This window comes from Empidonax traillii, unplaced genomic scaffold (assembly GCF_003031625.1).
Source record: "Empidonax traillii isolate 1590-97213 ecotype Southwest subspecies unplaced genomic scaffold, ASM303162v1 scaffold27:size3997909, whole genome shotgun sequence".
Lineage (NCBI taxonomy): Eukaryota > Metazoa > Chordata > Aves > Passeriformes > Tyrannidae > Empidonax > Empidonax traillii.
The window spans coordinates 699,984-720,293 of record NW_020955220.1 but is presented as its reverse complement, the minus strand read 5'-3'; the positions used below and the strand labels follow the sequence as shown (position 1 = coordinate 720,293).

The 20,310-nt window shown below is 40.5% G+C and overlaps 1 protein-coding gene across 3 annotated transcripts in view; it reads right to left on the bottom strand.

Moving 5' to 3' along the window:
• BTRC (beta-transducin repeat containing E3 ubiquitin protein ligase) overlaps positions 1–20,310 on the bottom strand; it is a 100,533-nt gene that overhangs the window by 66,846 nt on the left and 13,377 nt on the right. For all 3 annotated transcript variants that reach the window (XM_027907896.1, XM_027907904.1, XM_027907911.1), the window contains one exon: positions 1,950–2,027. In XM_027907896.1, coding sequence (XP_027763697.1) covers positions 1,950–2,027 — 78 coding nt within the window. The remainder of the gene's footprint in view (positions 1–1,949; positions 2,028–20,310) is intronic.

The window sequence follows — 20,310 nt, the reverse complement described above, 5'->3', positions numbered from 1 at the left end:
GCACAAAATTGTGGGCAACCACCTCCTATAATATAGGTAAGAGGGCACTTGCTTTAAGACTAAGACTACATCTTGAACTTATCTACAAAGACTGTTCTCAACACAAAAGGTGGTGCCAAATAGCAATCACAAGACCCAAGGATTTGGTCCTGCATCTGTTACTGTAAAGAACTGGATACAAATTGGAGACTGATACATCTCAATATTGCGAAACACAGCTAACCATCTTCAACATAAAAAATGTCCACATAAATTAGTTCCAATATGAAATACTGGGACACTACAAGTAGTTTTTTAGGTGTGTTCCTGATATCTAGTCACCTTGGTTACGATGAATTGTGGTCCTGTGGGAAAAGACAACTTTCCCTGGACACCAAGAATACTTTTGCAAATTACAAAATAATGGAAGGGAAATCCAACTCAAGAAACTTTACCTTTCTCATCTGTATAATACAGCTTATGAACATCTGTCTCCTCAATCAATAATCAGGAGGAAGGACTCAGTGCAATGAGGAGACACACAAAACAAGTAATTCAGGTTCATTTTGAACTAACACCTCTTACTATGAATCTTGCTGAACCTGAGGACTTGCCATCAATAATATAACCTAAAGATGAAAAAAAATCTATTTTCTGTTATGCTGGGGACCTTGTTTGCTATCTTGGGGATACACAGTAAGGACCTAGTAGCTCTACCCTCTTCCTCCAGCTCTCATTTGATGTTCAATGCCATCAACATTTTAAGTTTAATGGAACATATTTAATCAATTCTGCAAGATAATCCTTCTCAGCTATATATGGAAACTCAGTTATTATGCCAGTATACTGCCTCTTGTCTGAAAGACTTCCATGGACTGCATCTGTTAAATGGATTGCCATAGCCACATGTAGTCCATGGCACCTACTCCCACAAAATCAAACACTCCTAACACAATATATTAGGAAAAAACAAAACAAAACAAAACAAACCATCCAAACCCAACAACTCTGAGCATGAGCACACTTTATCCAAAGGATACTCCTTTCTTTATTGTGGTTCTGATTCACACCTTCTCTTCGAAATAGCAGATGTGGGGCAGTATAGAAACACACTACTCCTCTGCCTGAGACTCCTGCTCCTGTGGCTGAGATGCAGAAGGATATGTGACAATTCCTCAGCTGTTGAAATGTGTGGCCTGGGGTATTCACTTAAGTCACATTCACCAATGGTTTTATTTTGATACATCAGGCAGGAACCTCAGGCAGTTAAGGCACAGACATGATTTTGTTTCTGCTGCCTGAAGTTTGCAGTGGGGAGAAAGAACAAGGTGAAAATGGACCAGAAATCACTAAATCCTACTTAAATTCCCTGGAAAGCACCTACCACACTCCCTTTGTTGGCCATGGGGATTAAAAGAAAAGGTTTCTTTTGAAGTGGTAAGAAATTTTACCATATATAACATGCAAAGAGATGTTTTATTAGACCATCCTTTCTCCTTTTTTACCTATTAGTCATTTATATGAAAGTAAAAGAAACAAGAACAGGTAATTTTTCAGGTTATTAACCTGGATATCACCTCCAAGAAAATTTACCTTCAAGGGCAATAAAAAGCTTAATTGTTGTAGAACATTTTGAAACTTTTGATCTGAGGCAAGGCAAAATATACTATAAACAACACAGGAATGATTACAGACGAAAAGGCTGAAGAGGTCTTGATGAACACCAAATAGAGAGTCACAGCTGACTGAACTACACTGTGGTATATATTTCTTTGTAAAAAGTCATCAAACTCCCCTGAAAGCTAAATCTCTGTGTCTGATTTTCCTGGGTACAATGTGACTTGTTCAGACTACAAAGAAGAAAAAAAAGGATTTCCATGTGCACAAGCCAGACTTCAGCTTCCAGGAGCATTTAAGAATTCAAATAGCTAGAAAGTTTTATCGCATTTTTAAAGAGACTGATCACATACCTGTCTAAGTGAATTCTTCTCAGGAATGATCTTCCTAGGGGGCTCATCATTATTACAGTCTTCTCTCTCAGAGGAATTCTGTGAAAGAAAGTAAGCTTTAATTCAGTTCTTATCCCTAATATTACTCTGCGAAGAGGAAAGAAACAAAATATTTTTACTGCACAGGCTGTAGTATTTTACACATTTGCATACCGGAGACTAACTTGTACTTTTATGCCAAACAGCTTGTTATGGCAGAGAAAGAGTTTCTCCTCCTCAATGCAGAAACATACCACTGTGCAAGTATCTGTTGAAGAAGCCTGTGCATTAGGGATTTACTCTTAAACTTCTAATAACAGCTACTTTGAAAAGCTGAAATGATGGTTGAATCAGCATGGCAACACCAGTGCTCCTCAACCCCAGAATAATGACTTAAAACAGTGGAACCTGTTGAAAGCAAAAGGTTGTTAGTGGGTGCAATCGTTGTTCTCTCCGCCTCTATGTTTTTATCTGCCCAACCATTATTAATTGCACTGAGTCTGCTTGGCTGCCATAAATCATAAGAGAAATTATGATAGAGCTAAATTATTGTAAAAAAGGTTTTCAGGAGATTCTTGCAAAAAAGCCCCAAATATTGTGTAGGCAGTGTACGATAATACAGCTATAGTTTTCACTCCCGCCCTCTGACTCTACATATATTTACAATACTGATGCCAAAACGTAAGCTGCCACCTCCAAAAAAATAACATCAGTAAGACAGGAGACAGTGGACACGAAATACAAGAGTTTTTCCAGCATGAGTAAGAAATATACCCAGGAAACTTATGCCCTGCTTGCATCACGATTAGACCAATTATCACTTGGTTTAGAGTAAAGACAAGCTATAATTATCTTAGGATGTGCAGTTTGTTGCAAAGGTTTGGTCAGGAACTGCTGGATAGGTGGGGAGAATCCTGACCTCATTGCCAAAGTCAGCTACTCTGGAAGACAACATTCTTTGCACAGGTTCAGCCACTGCATTGACAGAGTAATGACAGCCAGCTTTGGGGGAATCCCACACACACATCTAAAATCAGTTTGATCACCACAGTATTCATAGCCTTAGGCCACATTCCCATGCATTCAGCAGTGAGCAGCTAAACAGGTTTTAAAGAGATACAGAAAAACTGCCTAGGGAGAGCTCTGCCAGGAAAAGGGTGGTTTTCCAGTTACTTGCAGGCAAGCTCAGGATTGTGTCTATTACAGCAGAAGTTTGCATTCTGTATCTGTCCCCCAAATAACCTGTCCTTCACTGAGCACGGCTCTGCCTGGCTTCTCACAGAGACAGCTTCCAGCCCAGCACCTCAGGAGACAGCAGTGGCATCTGTTGGCAAAGGAGGAGCTGGGCCCTGCGAACAGCCAGCGTGGCAGCGCAGGCCAGCAGCGAGCACACGGGCTGCGGGAAGCCATCAGCAGAGCAGAGCGCGGCGTGCCCACTGCAGTGCTGCGTGATCAGGCACCCTCCGGGCAGCACAGGCCACTAGTCTGGGGAAGGGGAAAGAAAAGCACAGCCAGGAGACAGGGCAGGGGCAGAAGCTGTTTGCTGAGAAATGGCAGATAAGGGGTGGGGGGAGAGGAGCACAATAATAAAACCCCACTTGGGATACCATAAACTGGTCAGGAGTAAATCAAGGTTTGCAGACCTACTAGTGATTTTGAATTTTTTTTTTTTTTTAAACAAGATATAGAACTCACAAGGCACCATGTCATGTGGGATGCTGTAACCAGGGTTTTATAATGGAAATCAATCCTAAACAGGCCTGATAAATTGCTGTAAGAGGTCAGCTTTTAAAAGTTTTCATGTGAGATCTCAGTCAGGACCAGGCTATTACATTAAATCTAGCTTAGAAAGGACTGTGATTATAAAACCATAGAAGTTAGAATCGCATACATAAAAAAAGGAAGGTCAGACATTAAAGCTGTTCTTTTCTGCTCATGAAATTCAGTTCAGTAAGTGGTTAACTGAAGTTAGTATTTTAATTTTTGTGCTTTAGAAAAAAAAAGACCAAGGGTGGAAAACATGAGAACCTGAGATGACTTACCATACATTTCCGGGAAATGTATTTTGTTGTGCTGGGGAGCTGAAGGGGTTGTTTACTACTTCTGGGTGCGTTTTCAGCACTCACCCGCTTCCCTACAAAAACTGCCAGAAAAATTTCCACTTCCAAATAATCTCTCCATGACAGTGAAAACTTGCTTTTCAAAACCACTGAGGATCCTCCCTCAGAAAACATCAAAAAGCAGGAACTGCTGGTGAACTGTCAGCCCTTATTTTGAAATTCCTAGTTACTGCAAAGCATCAAGTTATCTACTTTTTCTTTAAGCTGAGCATCTAATTTTAAGAGCAAGCAGAGGACCATTTTGCATTCATTATCTTTATAGGTGGCAAGGCTAAGAGGTTGGCTGAACAAAGACCAGACAAAGACTGCCAAGTGCATATGGTGGTTCACAGCTTGGCGTCTCACCATTCTACAGCACCAACACAGCAGCTCCGATAGCAGACTATTAAAGAGGAGCGCTGCTCCTGCACTTTTGTCGGCAAGTAAGTTACGCTTGGTGAAGACAGAATGACTGGAAAGCATTACACTTAAGAAAAAGCACAGATGTTTATAACTCCCGCTCATTTCTCAGGAATAGGAAACCTATCAATCCAGGTGCAGGTACAGGACCCCGCATATTTCAGGACTAACTGTACCTGCATGGAAGTGAATTTCACTTGACAGGGTAACACTTAGCCATGCCATGGGAAGAGCATAACGTAATCGACTGAAACGGTACATCTATATATTTCTCCTTGCTGAACAAGGTGGGAGGAGGGATAAACATGTGCGAGGTCAGAATAAGGTTTGCTTCAGCAGGACTTCAGCAATGCTCTCGGCCACAGGAGAGGCAGACAAAGGGAGGAACCGCTCTGAGCACCCTCTCGTGGTTACTGAAACGCATGTCCCGGGCACAGAACTGGAAAGAAGCATTTGGTATCCAGACGGTAAGTTGGGTGTACTCACTGGGAATATTAAAGATCTGCGGCGACTGTATCTGATATGTAGTAGGCGAATTACGGAATTTGTTAGGATGAAAGAAGTGAAGAAAACCAGTGCATATAGAAAGCTGAAAAGCCATCCAAACTCCCTTCCATCATGGAAGATTTTTAAATCCCACAAGCAAGCCTTCCTCCATAGACTAAAGCCAGGCTGGCCAAAAGTGTGCTTACACGCAGGGGTCTCTCCTTCTGAACAAATACAGGCAAGATGAGATGCTGAAGTCCCCAGATCATCCCCTCTTTCCACAGACAGGTAAAATAATTTTTTTTATTTGCCCAAGGTCACACAATGACAGTGGAAGCACTGGGAAGAAAAGCCAGGAAACCCAAGCTCATAGTTCTTGTAACCTTCAAAATTTCTCTCTAGCAGGAGATTCCTGCAAAGGGGCTTTGCCTTCCATTGCTCATTTTTCCTAAAATGGCTACTGCCTGTAATGAGATCCTTTTAAATCTGATTTGCATTTAAAACTTCAGCCTGTAATTAACAGAATATAACTCCATGGCAGGTTGTCTTAAAGACCACTACGAAATTATTACTATTTAACTCTCCCCATGAAGCCTCCTCCACCACTAAACACAACACGCTACAATGCATCCGAAATCCCTAGACTGAAGCATTTGATGGGAGATGACATGCAGTATTTTGTGTACACAGCCCAGCAAAACACTGCTGGGAACGAGATATAATACACAGAGAAATGCACTCCCAGGGACTACCAATTGGGCAGAGCTACCTTTAGTACCGCCTCGCTCGTCGTGGTGGAAATCAAACCCCTGCCAACTGGGGGAGGCTTTCTTTGATGCTGTTCTGCCCTGCACTAATTATAAAAGAGTACAGACACAGCCTTTTTTCCAAGTGTGTGGAGGTGGGGGTGGGGGAGAAGCGTGTGTCTATGTGAAGAGCACAACTATTTTTTATGCTTTCAAATTCTTAATCCTGTTTGGAGCTGTCAGTGGGGGTTAATGGAAGCCTTGGATAGGAGAATTCCAATCTGGTTGGCAGATGGATAGGTTGGTTATAGCTGCATAACTATGTCTTGCCTGCAGGCACAATTCAGAACACTGTTAAAGCAATATAAAGTCTCTGTCAAGCTGAACCATTTGGATCAGTAGCAAGGAGAAATAATAATAAAAAAGGAGTTCATTTCTGGGCCTTGTGCGTTTATGCTAGTATGCAGAAACTGATTAATTGTCATCGTGTGCTGGTCTGCTATACCTCGGATTTCTACTTCTGGAGTAGATTTTGCATGCTAATATAATCATTCTCCCTCTTGAGACATTAGCAAATAATCAAATGAAAAACAGGATCATAATTTACTGAGATTCGGGCAATTCTCTATGCAAATTTGACTTGTTATTGCTGCTGCCTCGTTAATCTGAATGCCTTTGACAAACTCCTTTGATTTATGAACTCATGACAACTCCAATGTGTATATATTTTGCTAGATTGACATTATCATTAAGAGTGGGTGGACTGAGCTCACATGAATGGCTGATTTTATTCGCTGGTGTCTGCTGCTCAACAGCTGAGCATCTCCTTCTCACAAAGCCCCTGAGCGCCAGGCTCTTCCCATCTACCCATCCATTCATCATCTCGATGTTAATTGGCCCAGGCTTTAAGCAAATTTTCAACACGATTTAAAGGCACGATGACACTGATTACTGACCCTCTGCCATACGGTGCCTATTGATTAACCTGACAGAGATGATGAGCTTGAGGGAAACTAGGTGTGTGTGGACCTCGGGGAGGGGAAAAAAAAATAATATATTGTTTATGCAGGCAAAACACTTGTCTTTATCCCAAAGGCCAGAATTTGTGCTGCACTGGCCCTTAAAACACACTATTGCTTTAAACACCTGCATCCAATACAGAAAATGCTTGCTTGCTTGCTTGCTGTGGAAAAATGATTACAAATTTGATGTCATGTGCAGTCTGTATTTTAATTGAGTTCCCTGATAAATAGACCCCCTCAAGCCAATCAAGTCTCGCTCCAGCCATTGCGTGTGTATACATCAGTTCGAACAGAAGCCTGGGCAGGGTGTGCTTTTACTGGTATCAGCAGATCCAACCTCATGTAGGAAATCTACTTGGGTATTTTAGGTCTCTAAGCAAATAATACAGTGGGAACACAGTGTGCAAGCAGTTACAGTAGAGTAAATGTTTCAAGGGCAAACTGGATGCCAGACGTAGCTGTCTCAGTACTTCTGCTGCCACATTAAAATAGATGCTTTAGCACACCAATGAAATAGTGCACTTCCCCTTTTTCCAATGCAAACTGTTGATACAACCTGACCCTCAAGCTCCTAGGTGCATTGAATGAATGCAGCATTTTATCAGAGCTTGAAGATAACTGACATCCTGTTTCATGTTCCTGGAAATGTCCCTGCGCTGCACTTGGTCCTCCTCACCAAGGACAGAAGGGTACTGTCTCAGTCAAGAGGGAGCTACTGAATAAAGTAGGTACATCAGCATTCTGCCTGCAGACTGGTGCTATATGAAAGGAAAAAGGAAGCAGAAGGCCTGTTTAACCCCCGCCCAGCCCCAGGTTAAGTCTGTCAGTCAGGGCACACTGCTCTTCTCTCCCAGTTCAAGCCAGCAGCTTGCCAGAAGTCAGGATGTTCCTTTTGTTTAGGAGAGGGAATTTGTTTAGGAGAGGGAATTTGAGAGAAAGGGGGTGTTGGCCCAGGATGCTGCAAAGTTAGTTGTCTTCTAGTTCACACCAATTTCTTGCAGAAAATAGGACAAAGAATCACTGGGTAAAGCTATGGAGAAATTAGCTGTAATTGCCTGATGCCCATGTCAGCCAGAGTAGACTGAAAAGTGGAGGGGGACAGACAGAAGAGAAAAAGAGAGAGAGAAAGAGCGAGAGAGAGAAATGTGTGGAAATAAGTGCCAGTCTAAGACTAGAGGCACATAGAAGCCTTATGTTCCCTTTCCAATAACCTTTGTAAGTGATAGATGAGTCCAAGTCCATTGTTATCGTTAAGGGACTGTCAGCATCCTCATTTTATAAATGCTGTCTGTCAGTTTATAAATATCTCAGCCATTTCAAACAGTGCAAGGATGAATCCTGGCATAGCCAGTGTCAGCCTGAAGCAGTATTACTGTTAAAAAAAATAAGTGTCTAAGATCACTAAAACCATTTAAGGATAGCATCTCCTTTTTCTCCTATCACAAGACCAAAAACATCCAAATTCATGCTTATTTGGCTAGTCACTACAATATATAAAAGCAGCCCTTAACACTGGTAATGCTCTTTGAGAAGAACAAGTATGAAAGCTGCAAGTTTGAAGGCAATTCTCTGCTGTTCAGTAGATAAAACAAAAATGACAGCTGTAACACACAGGGAGATCCACAGCAATGAAAATGCAGAGATAAGTATCAGACCCCATTCCTCCTCGGCATTTGCTGCTCTGAACGTTCACCGAGATTAGATCCTTTTAGAGAACACCATAAATTGCAAAGTGTAGGCACAAGGGGGTGACTTCAGCCCGGAATGAAGGCACAAACAAGTTTCCCAGCTCTTACAAGTTTCAAGTTAAATGGTACTTTTGCAAGGGGTTTAATGCTGAGCATTAGAATGACGGAAGGAGAGGGTAAAGAAACCGCAGCCTGCCTTGCACTGACTGGTAACAAAAAAGGAAAGGGAATAAGCTAAACAGACCTTCCACTTCAGTGTCTGCTTTGCAGACTGGCATGTAGATGTCTATCCTGTTTATGTATCTATTACCTTGTTAGCTGCACAGAATCCCGGCTTTTTTCCCCTTCCAATATATTAATAAATGCCCTATGAGAGGGACTTCTTCCCCACACAGAACATTTACATGGTGCTTAAATAAATGAAGTTCAAATTCATGCCCAAGCAGCTCAGATACCCACTATAACCTAAATTCTTAAACCTAGAGCTCTGACAGCACTGAAAATGGAAAAGTACATCACTCCAACCAGACATATACATGTTCACACAAGTCCTAATTTGGTCTGTCTCAATGTTAATGCTGCCGCCAGTAACAAAAGTTTAAACAACCTTTTCTGCAGTTCAAAACCAGGAAAGGATTCTGGTTTTCACATCTCTAGAATGGATCCTTCCTATTTTTTCCTTATTTTTCATTCAAATCAATAATTGGAAAAATACATATTTTCGAAACAATGAGACTTGAAAATGGACCTCCACAACACCAAGAAGAGCTTCTTATGAAGTTATTTACCTTATTAATTATTGGTTGGTTATAAAGGGTAATTTAATGGTGTGGGAAGTCAGCATTACTAGAACAGTAAATTCAGTTTAATGTTAAAATACCAAAAGCCAGCACAAACATCGAAGATCTGTTGAACAGATGCATTTCGAACAGCACAGATCTAGTTGTAGTTAAAAAAAACAAACAGAAATACAGATGCTGGGAACAAGTCATTTAGGGGAATTTTAAAAAGCTAGCTTCACTTCATACACATTTCTCAAATGAGAGCAGTAGAGACAGAGAAAGAGAGAAAATATGGCTAATGAGAACAGCCTTTCCATGTTTTCCGGGAAGCAGCCCTGCTTAACATTTCTGTTCTGTGAATTCAAGACAGTCGGCAGTGGCAAATTTGTTTTTAATATTCAAGCTTTCAAGCCTTGCAAGCTAGTTGGCCAATGGCCCTTTCTATTCCAATGTTTGTTGGTGCCTTATTTACACACACATTACATTCGGAGAGCCTTTGAATATAATTTCATGTGGATTAAGGGAAGAACATTTGCTTCTGCTAATCAGGACATCTGGTTATTTTTGTAACTCACAGACATCTGCATTAGGCAGTTCAACTTCCCCATTCCTCATAACAAGGTTAGAGCTTAAGAAGCCTCAAGGACCTCTAGTTGAATTTTATTACTTGCATTTTCTCACAGCTGGGTCTGTTTCAGAATTTTCATTCCTAAACAGCACAAATTGATCAGCACCTTCACAGGTATACATATGCTTTTATAGCTAGCACTTTCTGTGCATGATTTTACAGAGTACATCTTGTACTGCAAGATTTTATAGTAGTTCAAAGCTATCTACATCTTTTTAAGGAACACATTCCAGAAAAAGCATGGATGAAAACATCCAATTAACCTTATGATACACATAATATGGGTATACTTCCAAATATTCAACTAGACCACTTATGTAAGACTGGTGTCAGGACTTGTTCTGAGTCTTATTATCTCTGTGCTTTGGCTTGCCTCTTCCTAGGGATTTATCCTTGCATATCTGCTCCCCACATTGAACAAAACAGTATTCTTCCATTTTTGTTCTTCAGGACAACATTAACAATTTCTCCAGTCTTTTAAATTCATGCTCAAATTCTTCTTTAAACAGTTTCAGCTGGGGTTAAATTTCTCTGCCAGATTGCAGAATTGTGCCACACATACTTCAGGAAGAGGGATTTTGCATGCAACAGAAGCCTTTTAGAGAAACAATCAAGGCTTGGCTTTCACTTCTTTGTTGCTTTCATTTTGTTACATTCCTTCCACAAAAATTCATTTTCAACAGTCATCTCAGGGTGTTAAAGTACTAAACTTTGAAATCATACACTCTCATTCTCAGTTCACAGGATTCCTCCCTTCCCTGCCTGTGAATTGTAGGCTTTTATCAGTGCTTTTGTATGCTGAAATAAGATGTCTTCTTGGATTTCTTTCCCCTACATGTAAGGTAGGGGAAAGGACAAAGTCAGCTTTTACAGGCTTGGAATATAAGCCAACATTCAAAATAGATGTCAAAAACGTATTTCTAGTACTAACAAGAGTTAGCAAGAGCCAACGGATCCAGCGAGAGTTTTTTAAAACTTTTTATTTATTAAAATTCTCTAGATACAGTTTAACTTTCTTTGTACAATATTTATTGCAGCTTCACCTGCATAGGAGCTGCAAGTGCTTCTAGAAACAGGTTGTAAAAGTGTCTAGCTTTGCTGTAGATTTCCTGTTCTTCTTCAAGCATTATTTTCTAACTTTTTATAACTACTTTCCTCAAAGAACCAATGCCATCTCACTGGTCTGACTATAAAACCCCTTCCCTTCTCCTCCCTGGTCATCACCTACACTTATAATTTCCTTTTTTCAAAACCTCTCATTCTGAGCTTTCCTGTCAAGCAGACAAAAAAGACCTCCACTTCTCATCACATCCCTTCCTTAGAGCCTGTGGTGTTCTCACTCCCAAACACCTAAATCAACCAAACCGTGCTCATCTCACTGTCCTGTTTATGCTTTTCTTGCATATTTTGCTTTTCTTCCTATTTTTCACTGCGGGAAAGGGAAAAATGAAATACAAAACAAAGGTATGAAGCAGAAATTGTCTCTCCAAAGGAAAAATGACAGCATGGGAGAACCAACCCTAAATTCTGTATCCCACACCATGTTAACTTTTTAGGTACATTTTCTCCACAAAGCAGTGAATGAAAGCAGCTCACTTGTTTAAAAAAATGGCTAATCATTGATCTCCTCGAAGTGTTACACTGATGTGAATTCACATTATATTGTGTATGCCTCTGTTCGTGGAGGCACCCAGATTTTTATGTCTTAGCCAATGTGAGCCAGGTGACCTTGCAGCCCAAACTACTTGGTTTTCAATATGGAACAGGTTCAAAGTACCTACAGAGTCACCACGGAGCAGTTTGGGTGATACAGCTCCACCTGCCCGACGTGCCTCACAGTAGTAATTAGTCCATAGAGGCAGGTTTTGGTGCTTTTTCCAGCTTCCAAAGCTCCATTTATTACAGAAAGAATCATTCACCACTGGTCTATGAAGCAGATTTAGTTAACTTTCAATACAGAGTGTGTTTACTTCCATACAGTGCTGTTGAAAAATCTCATTGTTGATACCAAAAAAAAAAAAAAAAAAAAAGGTGGTAGTCTAAACATGTCCCAATCCTCAATCACATCAAGCAAAAAAAAGTTATAATCTTATAATAAAAGAATGGAAAGTTACAGATTAGGCACTACATATTATAACATGTAGCTAGCAAGCATCGCAGCCTTTTAACAGCTGCTACCCAAGAAACAAATCCCTGAGTCCTCCTGATTTGGCTGGACCAAATTTAAATGTGGTAACAAAACAGCCCCTCATGCAACATTTAAATTTCACAGCTTGCTGTTGGGTTCTACTATTATAAAATAATTCCAAATCTGAAACACCATTTTATTGAACTAGAGCAAGGAGTTACAAAATATTCTCATAAATTTCACTGTGCTGGGTAAGGAAGAAGAGTTGAACTTGCTACGGAGACCATCAAATGGGGTGGGTAGTCAAGCAATCAAAGAAAGAAAGATAAAGATGTACACAGACTCTTGCCTTCAGATACCTTGGGGCTAGCAAACATTTTGTTCCTATAGGACATTATACAGCTCTAGATCACTGCCTATTGAAATCCAGTAGTCACAGCTTTTTTTTGCTACAACATGAATGGCTTATTAAACCTACAGCATATCTGTTTTAGTTAACTTCTTGGTGGAAAGGGGCCAGGAAAACAAAATGTACTTAAATGCTGAATTTTTTTTTCCAGGCTGAATGCCTTTCATCCAGTAAGACATTCAAAGCAGTGACCCAGCAAATGGATTGAAAAAGCAATCTTCCGTCTCAGTGCCACATTATCATTCCTATTCAGTATTCTCGGTGAGATATCTCAATCAGCTGGATGTGTGTGTAAGTGACAGCGCAGCCCATTGCTGGGTTAATTAAACATTTGACTTTAACACCCTCCCCGTCATTAAGCAAATAAAAACAGATAATTCAAACTGCACTTCATCCACGGGGTACACAACATACATGTCAAAATTAAGAGAGTCCAAGGCCCTCGGGGAGTTCTACTCGGGGAGGTAATCAGTTTAAATCTTATCTGGTTTATCAATTATTCTATTGATTAAAGCAGGGTGATTATACAAAACTCCCTCTTGCCACATGGGATACATGTCAGCAGAGCAGGACAACACAGGGAGGCTCAAAAACGATTTAAAGAAAATACAGACAGATGAATAACAGTCTATTAGTACATGCTAGCAACCCAGAGGTGGAAAGCCTGATACTTCTTTTTAAGCAAGTAAATAAAGTCCTTCCAAATTAGAGTGCCAATGCTGTTACTTCATCTGTTTTATAATAAGATCCGTATGTTGAAAAAGCAACATTTTTTTAAGCAGAAGATTTTTTGCCAGTATTTGAAAGATGTCTTATTGATACAGTCCTGGAACATAAAGACACCAAACACAAGAAATTCCAGACTTTTAAAAGGCATTATACTTATCCATCAGTGATCCTAAAAAAGTGTATGGAAAAGGCATTCTCAGTATTCGCACTATCCCACATACATACGTGGCATAGCCATGAGTAGAATGTTGTATTGTAAAGATTTAAGTGTGACAGATTTTCTCAGACACAAAAAGAATATGCTTTGGAGTTCTGGAGGGTTTTTTTTCTTTTGCAACCCTCTAAAGTGAGACATTAGCAGCTGAGGGAGCTGCCACTGCCACATTTTCCTCATTTTCAACAAGCCTTCACAGAAAATCCCACCACAGCAGTCCTTATCACTTGTGTCTTGCATACAGCCACACTACAGAAAGCAATTCCAGTTACTTCTCATTTTTGCTTTCAGGTGAAAAAAAGACCTCTCTCTTCTGAGGTCTGTTTGCGTTCTGAGTTTATGATCACGGTCCCACCTCCACTATCTTCCAGTAACATTTTGTTTCAAGTTTTATCATATCCTGAACTGGATACTAAAATGGACTCTAACAAGACTTTGCCCTACACATACAAAACAGAGACCTCTTAGAAACAAAACACTGCAGTCTAGTGCAAAACAAGAACTGAAATTCATTTCCAGAAGTTCCCTCAAAGCACTAAGTAGCGGCAGAAGAAAGGTCAGCTTTAAAACAGGGAATTTTTTTCCTTCCATAGTATTTCCTACAATCTTTCTCACAATGGGCATACTGGTAGCACAAACTACTTATTTGTCATCTCACCACATCTCAGCTTTTAACCAGGACAGAGGGTATGAACCACAGCAGTCAAAATGTCGATAAGCCAGAGAGCCCCCAATGCCTCACCAGCCAGTGCTGCTGGAGTTGCAGTCATAGGAATTTTGAGAAACAAGGACAGCTAAAAAGCAGGCCTGAGGTGTGTTCTTGTCCTTCACCTTCAGAAGAGGATTATATGCTGCTCCACATTGGCACTGTGTGTGCATTCATCTTTACTTCAGCCTCTTCTTGGTAGATCTCTTTTCTTCTTTGGAAGTAAACTAGAAGGCTGCATTAGCATGCTGTATTTTGCTCTCACCACTAGAAATACTGAGGGTGCTATTTGTAATTGTATTCTTTTAAGAGGTTTGTTCTCTGCAGCTGTTTTCTGCTTGCAGTGTATTTTGTGTAATCAGCACATCATCATAAATACATTGGCTGTTCCCCCGAGGGAAGCTGTCACTGTTTAATTTACAGAACAACCTGGCCAATGTGAATTCTAACACTACAGCACTATGGCAAGAAGTTACCACACTCAGAAAAACAGGTTTCTATGAATTTTTATATCAAGAGCTGGTCCCAGGACAATTTAGGTTCTAGAAATAGATTGATTTTAAAAGCACCTTATACACTGGATGGAATGAATTCTTTCCCACTTACAGCTTCTTAAGGTAGCACCAAATTCACTCCCATATTATTTCAAAGGTGACAACCCCAATCCCCTCAACACAACCATCCTCATTTCTGACTTCTACCAAAAGAAGGCACTGTATGGAGGTGTGTTATCCTACATACCAATTTTTTTTTTTTTTTTTTTAAATGAAAAACCACCACGACATCAGTGTGTTAGTTTGTCTTCATTTGCACAAGGGAACGTACTCTGTTGCAAGGTCAAATGTTATTACTACATCAGAGGGTTGCTGCACAGTTTATTACTCTGAAGACGTGATAGAGAAGCAAGGTATATTCCTGAAAGAGTAAAAAGGTATGCAGCTTTATTGGCTGAATGAAGAGTTGCTTCCTTTGTGTTGATAGAATAAATGACAAGGATTTTTGCAGAAGATAAGCAAGAGGCAATGGCTGATCTTGTTATATACAGCCACAATTTAGAAAATTTCAAAATGGTACCAAATTATAGTGGCAATCATTTAAAAACTAGCTGTGAACCCTAAATAAATACTTGGGCATGATCAACAAATTACTTGGATATTTCAGTCACAGAGGCTACTACATGCGGTCTATCTGATTACTTAGAAAAGTAGCCAAGAAGGTTTACAACCTGATTTTTTTTTGTACTCATATACACACAAAGACACACACACACATATATATAAATAAACTAAATGCTAAAGAGAAACAACTATAAATGTAAATAAAACCAAAACCAATTTAATGCATAAAGTTCTTTGGAGAATTCTCCTCCAAAAGCAACACAAACTGTTTCATATATTTAACAAAGATCTGCTTTTCATTCTGGGGGGCAGCTGGCTGTTAAACAAATTTCAATGTAACTGAAAATTCCCAAGTTCCATGTGTAGCAGCAATTTTGCTAATTCTTGGTGGTAATTAGAAGCCCTGTTTAACATCACCAGACACAGGGCAAGTATACAACCATAATAAAAAAGAATCATGCACATCACAGAGTATTGGTTATGTATTTAGACAAGGACAGTTTAAGTTTACTTAGCTTGCAGAGCATTTTAGAAAATTATTTTCATCTATTTCAAAAGTAACAAAATATAAGGAACAACCATTAAAGTAAAACAAATACCATCCTGTCTCTGATATGGTTTATGAGAATGATCTAGCAAACACAGACAAAACTGAGTGAAAATGGATGAAATTTTATGGAAAACTGAGTCATCTGGTTATCCATAGAAGAACACAGGAAAGAGAATATCTTACTATTTTTATGCACCATGTAAGCAGCAGTCAACAGAAAGCAGAATAAACAAAAAGAAACCCACCCAACAGAGTGTAGCAAAGTAGCTATGAATTTTATGATTTAGCAAGTGCATTTCTACTGGGAGTGTTTGGGTTCATCCCCTTCAAATTTTCATGTGGCCACATGAATATTTGGTTTCAACGAATAAATAGTTCATTTTTGTTCTCCCTAATCACATGTATCTTTCAAATTATTCAGAACTACCTCTGCATATTTCCAAACAGTGACTGAATTCTGACTAACAACTAACACTGGCTTAAATCTAAATTATGGGTGAGAAAGTACTTCACGACTTCTCCAAAATTTGTGGTGAAATTCCACTATTTACATTTCCAAATGAAAATTATTGCTTAACGTGCTATTAGCTCTTTGCCAGTTGTGCAGAAATAGGTACAACTCGACCTTGTGCCACTGGCTCCCCCTGAAGCACCAACTGCCCCGCGGTGCCCTTAAACCCAAAGTGGTAACAGAGCCGAGCAGTTCATAGGGACTAGGCTGGACAGCCTGTAACTGGTGCCCCTCAGTGCCTCGCTCCTCCACAGAAGGCGAGGGAGATTCAGCCCGTGGAGCAGCACGGGGAAGTGGCTAACACGCTATTTCACTACCCAGCCGCGGCTCTGAGGGCCGCGGGCCCCCCGGGGCTGCAGTTCCGGGCGCGGCCGGGCGGGAGCAGCACAGTCCGCGCCATGGCCGGGCCCCCGCCCCGCGCCGCGCACGCGCGGCCGCGGGAGCGCGCACACGCACGGCCCCCATTCTAATTCAATTAGCGCAGCCTGCAACTCCAGAAAAGAGTAATTCAATTAGTGCATTGTGGAGCTCCGCAATACCTCCAAGCAGATGTTCGCAATCCTGAGGAACCGGAGCTAGCTTTAAAGATACCTGTACGCCGCCAACGCGGCGCTGCATATGCCGTTTGTCACTACGGCTTTACACACCTTCCTGACTCCTAACGAGGGAGGAAGGAAAACTCGGTTGAGTTTTGTTTCATTTTTTAAATTGATCAGCCAAGCTGATGCCAGTGTGCTGGAGACCTTGTCTTCACCTTATCGCATTACGCTGTAACCAGAACATCACTGCCAAGGCTGAAGAGGGGAGGCCTTATAGCTACGATGCAGTTTAAATTAATCACCGTGCTGGGCACACAGGGGTGGTATTTCTCAGTGACAGATACCGCCACACTTCTTAATACTCAGACTGAAGAACTAATGAGAGCACATGCAACTTCTGACAATTGATATGGATGCAGAATAAATGCAAATTTCTAATTACTAAAAGTAATTACTAAGTGTAATCAGAAATTAGTGATGTACTACCAAAAAAACCCTAAAACCATCCTCATTGATCCACAAAGAAAGATTTGAGTACCCTTCATTTCTTTGCCACTTGAAAGGAGGAAAACGTCTTCTCGCCGCTGCTACCCAAGAGCTAAGATCTGGCAGCACGCCCTACCCAGTACCTCTCTGAGTTTGATGGGCTCCTCAGCATCACCCAGGTTATGCCACCAGCCAGACAAGACCATTAGATTTAAAGAGAGATAAATCCTAAATATGTTTAAGCTGTTCTGTAGTCACTGGGCACTTTTTATTTAAAGATATCTCCAGCCAGGCTAACCCTCTTGGTCTTGCTACAGTGAAGCTCCCAAAAGTCTGACCTACTGATGGGAGCTGGAGTCAAAAGCAAAAATTATGTAATTTGGCTTCATTTCCTCTCCTTGTATCACCTCTCAGGCCTTTATAATTCCTCCTGCCCAGTGGTAAAATGAGGAAAAACAGGAGAAACTGCTGCTGAACACCTCCAACAAGAAACTTTGCTTAAAAAACCAGGTGTCACATTGTGGCAGTTCAATATTTCATAGCCAATACAAGGAATGTGCAACAGCACTGCAACTTTAAATCTTTGCCTCCTGTGTCAGTCTCTCTCCTCTCATTGTAATGCCAAAGGGAACAGCAATCAGAGTGGAGATGTTCAACGTGATAGAGGTCAGGACACCAGTGGATCAACGTACCAGAAACACGACCTTGTTTATTTTTTTCCCCAGTATTATTGTTTACAGGGTGCTTTGCTCATGTACCTTGTGGTTCTTAGCTAAAAGATGAAATTACAGCCCAGGATGAAGCGCTCAGGCACACATCCAATTTGTGTTTCCATCTCAGAAAACAAAAAGCTTCTGAGGCCCTCGGGCTGCCATTCAAACTTGGAGAGGCTGACATTTTTAACAGCATGAACCAGAGACTGGCAGAGGGAATGATCTAATGCATTTCTGACTTGTCAATCAAAGATCTCACCTCTGCTGTCTTGTAAACAGTTGGGGGCCACCTAACTACATTCACAACCAGGGGAGAGCCTGCCGCCAGCCGGGGGGTGCTGGAGCCAGAAGCTCTGGCTATTAGTCACCAAAATTATGATTCTGTTTTAGAGGTGCACTGTAAACAGCCCAGGGGCAGGTTTCACACAGCCGCTGGGAGAGTGTGATGGGGGAATACAAAGCAGGCTTGGCCAAGGGCAGTCACATCTCCACGCTGATGGAGGCTATTGACGGGACACTCCATATCTCTCCCAATTAGAGACACAGTTACGTGCACCAGCAAACACTGACTCCAAAGCCAAACAATCTCCTCCAAATATATTTCTCACAAACACATTTCTGAGCATGCAGTTTGCCCACCCCGAGACTTTAGCTTTAACCTCCTGTATAACCAGAAATAATGTACTGCTACTCACATTTACACAGCAATAAAATGTCAACTTCTAGGGCAAAAATGGATGAACAGGCTGAAGGAAATTTACAGATAACAGTTGTTTATAACAATTCACTGATGATGTTTCTTTAACAAATATTTCACTTCCTAATACAAAAAATATAAATATTAGGAAAAAATAATGTAAAAATAATTTTAAAAATAAGTTCATGTCTTTATCACTCCCCTATACTACATACCTTTTACATCATTTGTATTCTCACCTTTCTCCAAAAGTGATCTCAGTCCAAAGAGATCATGTCCATGCTGCACAACTTCAAAGCGTGCTCCCTTTTACTTCAATTTGCCAAGCACAGCACACCCATGCTTTCCTCAGCCAGGACAGAGCTTTTAGCCAAGACTGAGGAAGTCACACACACACTCACTTCTGCAAAACCAAGCAGAAGGTTGGCCCGTTCATCTGACAAACCCTGATGTGCAGGTCTTTATGATTAAGATCTTCAGGCAAAATTTCTGGCTTTCCAGAGATACCTCCATATACAACAAGATGCTGCTACCTCTGCCACAGTAGTTAATCCTCCTGTTTGACTACTAGAGCTTCAGATCTGGCAAAATAAAGCTGACAGGACAGCTCTTTTCCACTGGTGCCTAGGCTTCAGAAAAAGGTAGTTTTAAAGGCATGACTCTTGTCCCAAAGAAGTTTACAATCAAAATGGGAGCTGGTATTTGTGTTGGCTGTGAAGTATGTATAAAGGAAGAGCTGGACTGTTCTTTGCACTTATTCTTATACATAACCTTTAGTAGGATTTTTTAGTTCTTCTTCAGATCTCCTCATTTATGTAAGAAACTACAGAAATAAATTTAAGGAAATACTATGGCTTTCTGCAACCTTGGAAGGATTAATACAATCATTTCCTTGGCATACTTAATGAGTGTAAATGTAAATTTGAATTTTCAAAGAGCTGAGACAACATAAACAGAGCCTTGTGAGCATGCATGGAAAAATATTTTAACAGGGAAACTAATTATCTTCAAATGAAAAATGTCATGAAAACAGATACCTGTTGGCACATCTGGAAACTTCTAAGGCACAAATTTCTAGGAAAAAAGAGTATATGTTCTGCATAAATTTATTTCTGATTATTAAGAGAATATACATGCATCTTAGTTTTCAGTTGCTTTGCAGAATAACAGTACAGTAAAATGTGGCATCCAAGACACTAAAAATGGAATGGCTGGCCTTTTTCTCTTGTTAAAATATCTTCTTTGATCCCTTTCCACAGTGCCTTATAGGAGTTCATGTTCCAATTTGCTGCCATCTTCCACCTTGATTGCTATGAAATTCCGTTACACAATAGACAATCAGTTAGAAAGCCCTTTTAGATAAAAGATACAAAAAAAGAACTGTTTCTAGCTCCTTATCCCCCTATTCATGGGTTTAGCCTTTCCCACTGCAGAATGACTGCCAAACAGAGCTGAGGAACCAGAAGATCCTGTTTTCACATAAGTGTCTCCAATAATAAAAACACACAAAGAAGAAAAATGAAGTTACCTGACATATTAACAGAATAATCTCTAAATTGACTACCTGCCAATGCTTCCCATGAGGAGTCAGCAAGACTTTACCGATCTATTAAAAAAGAGCCTCTTTCCACATTTCTGTCTGAGCATCTGAAGGTAGGCATGTAAATAACTA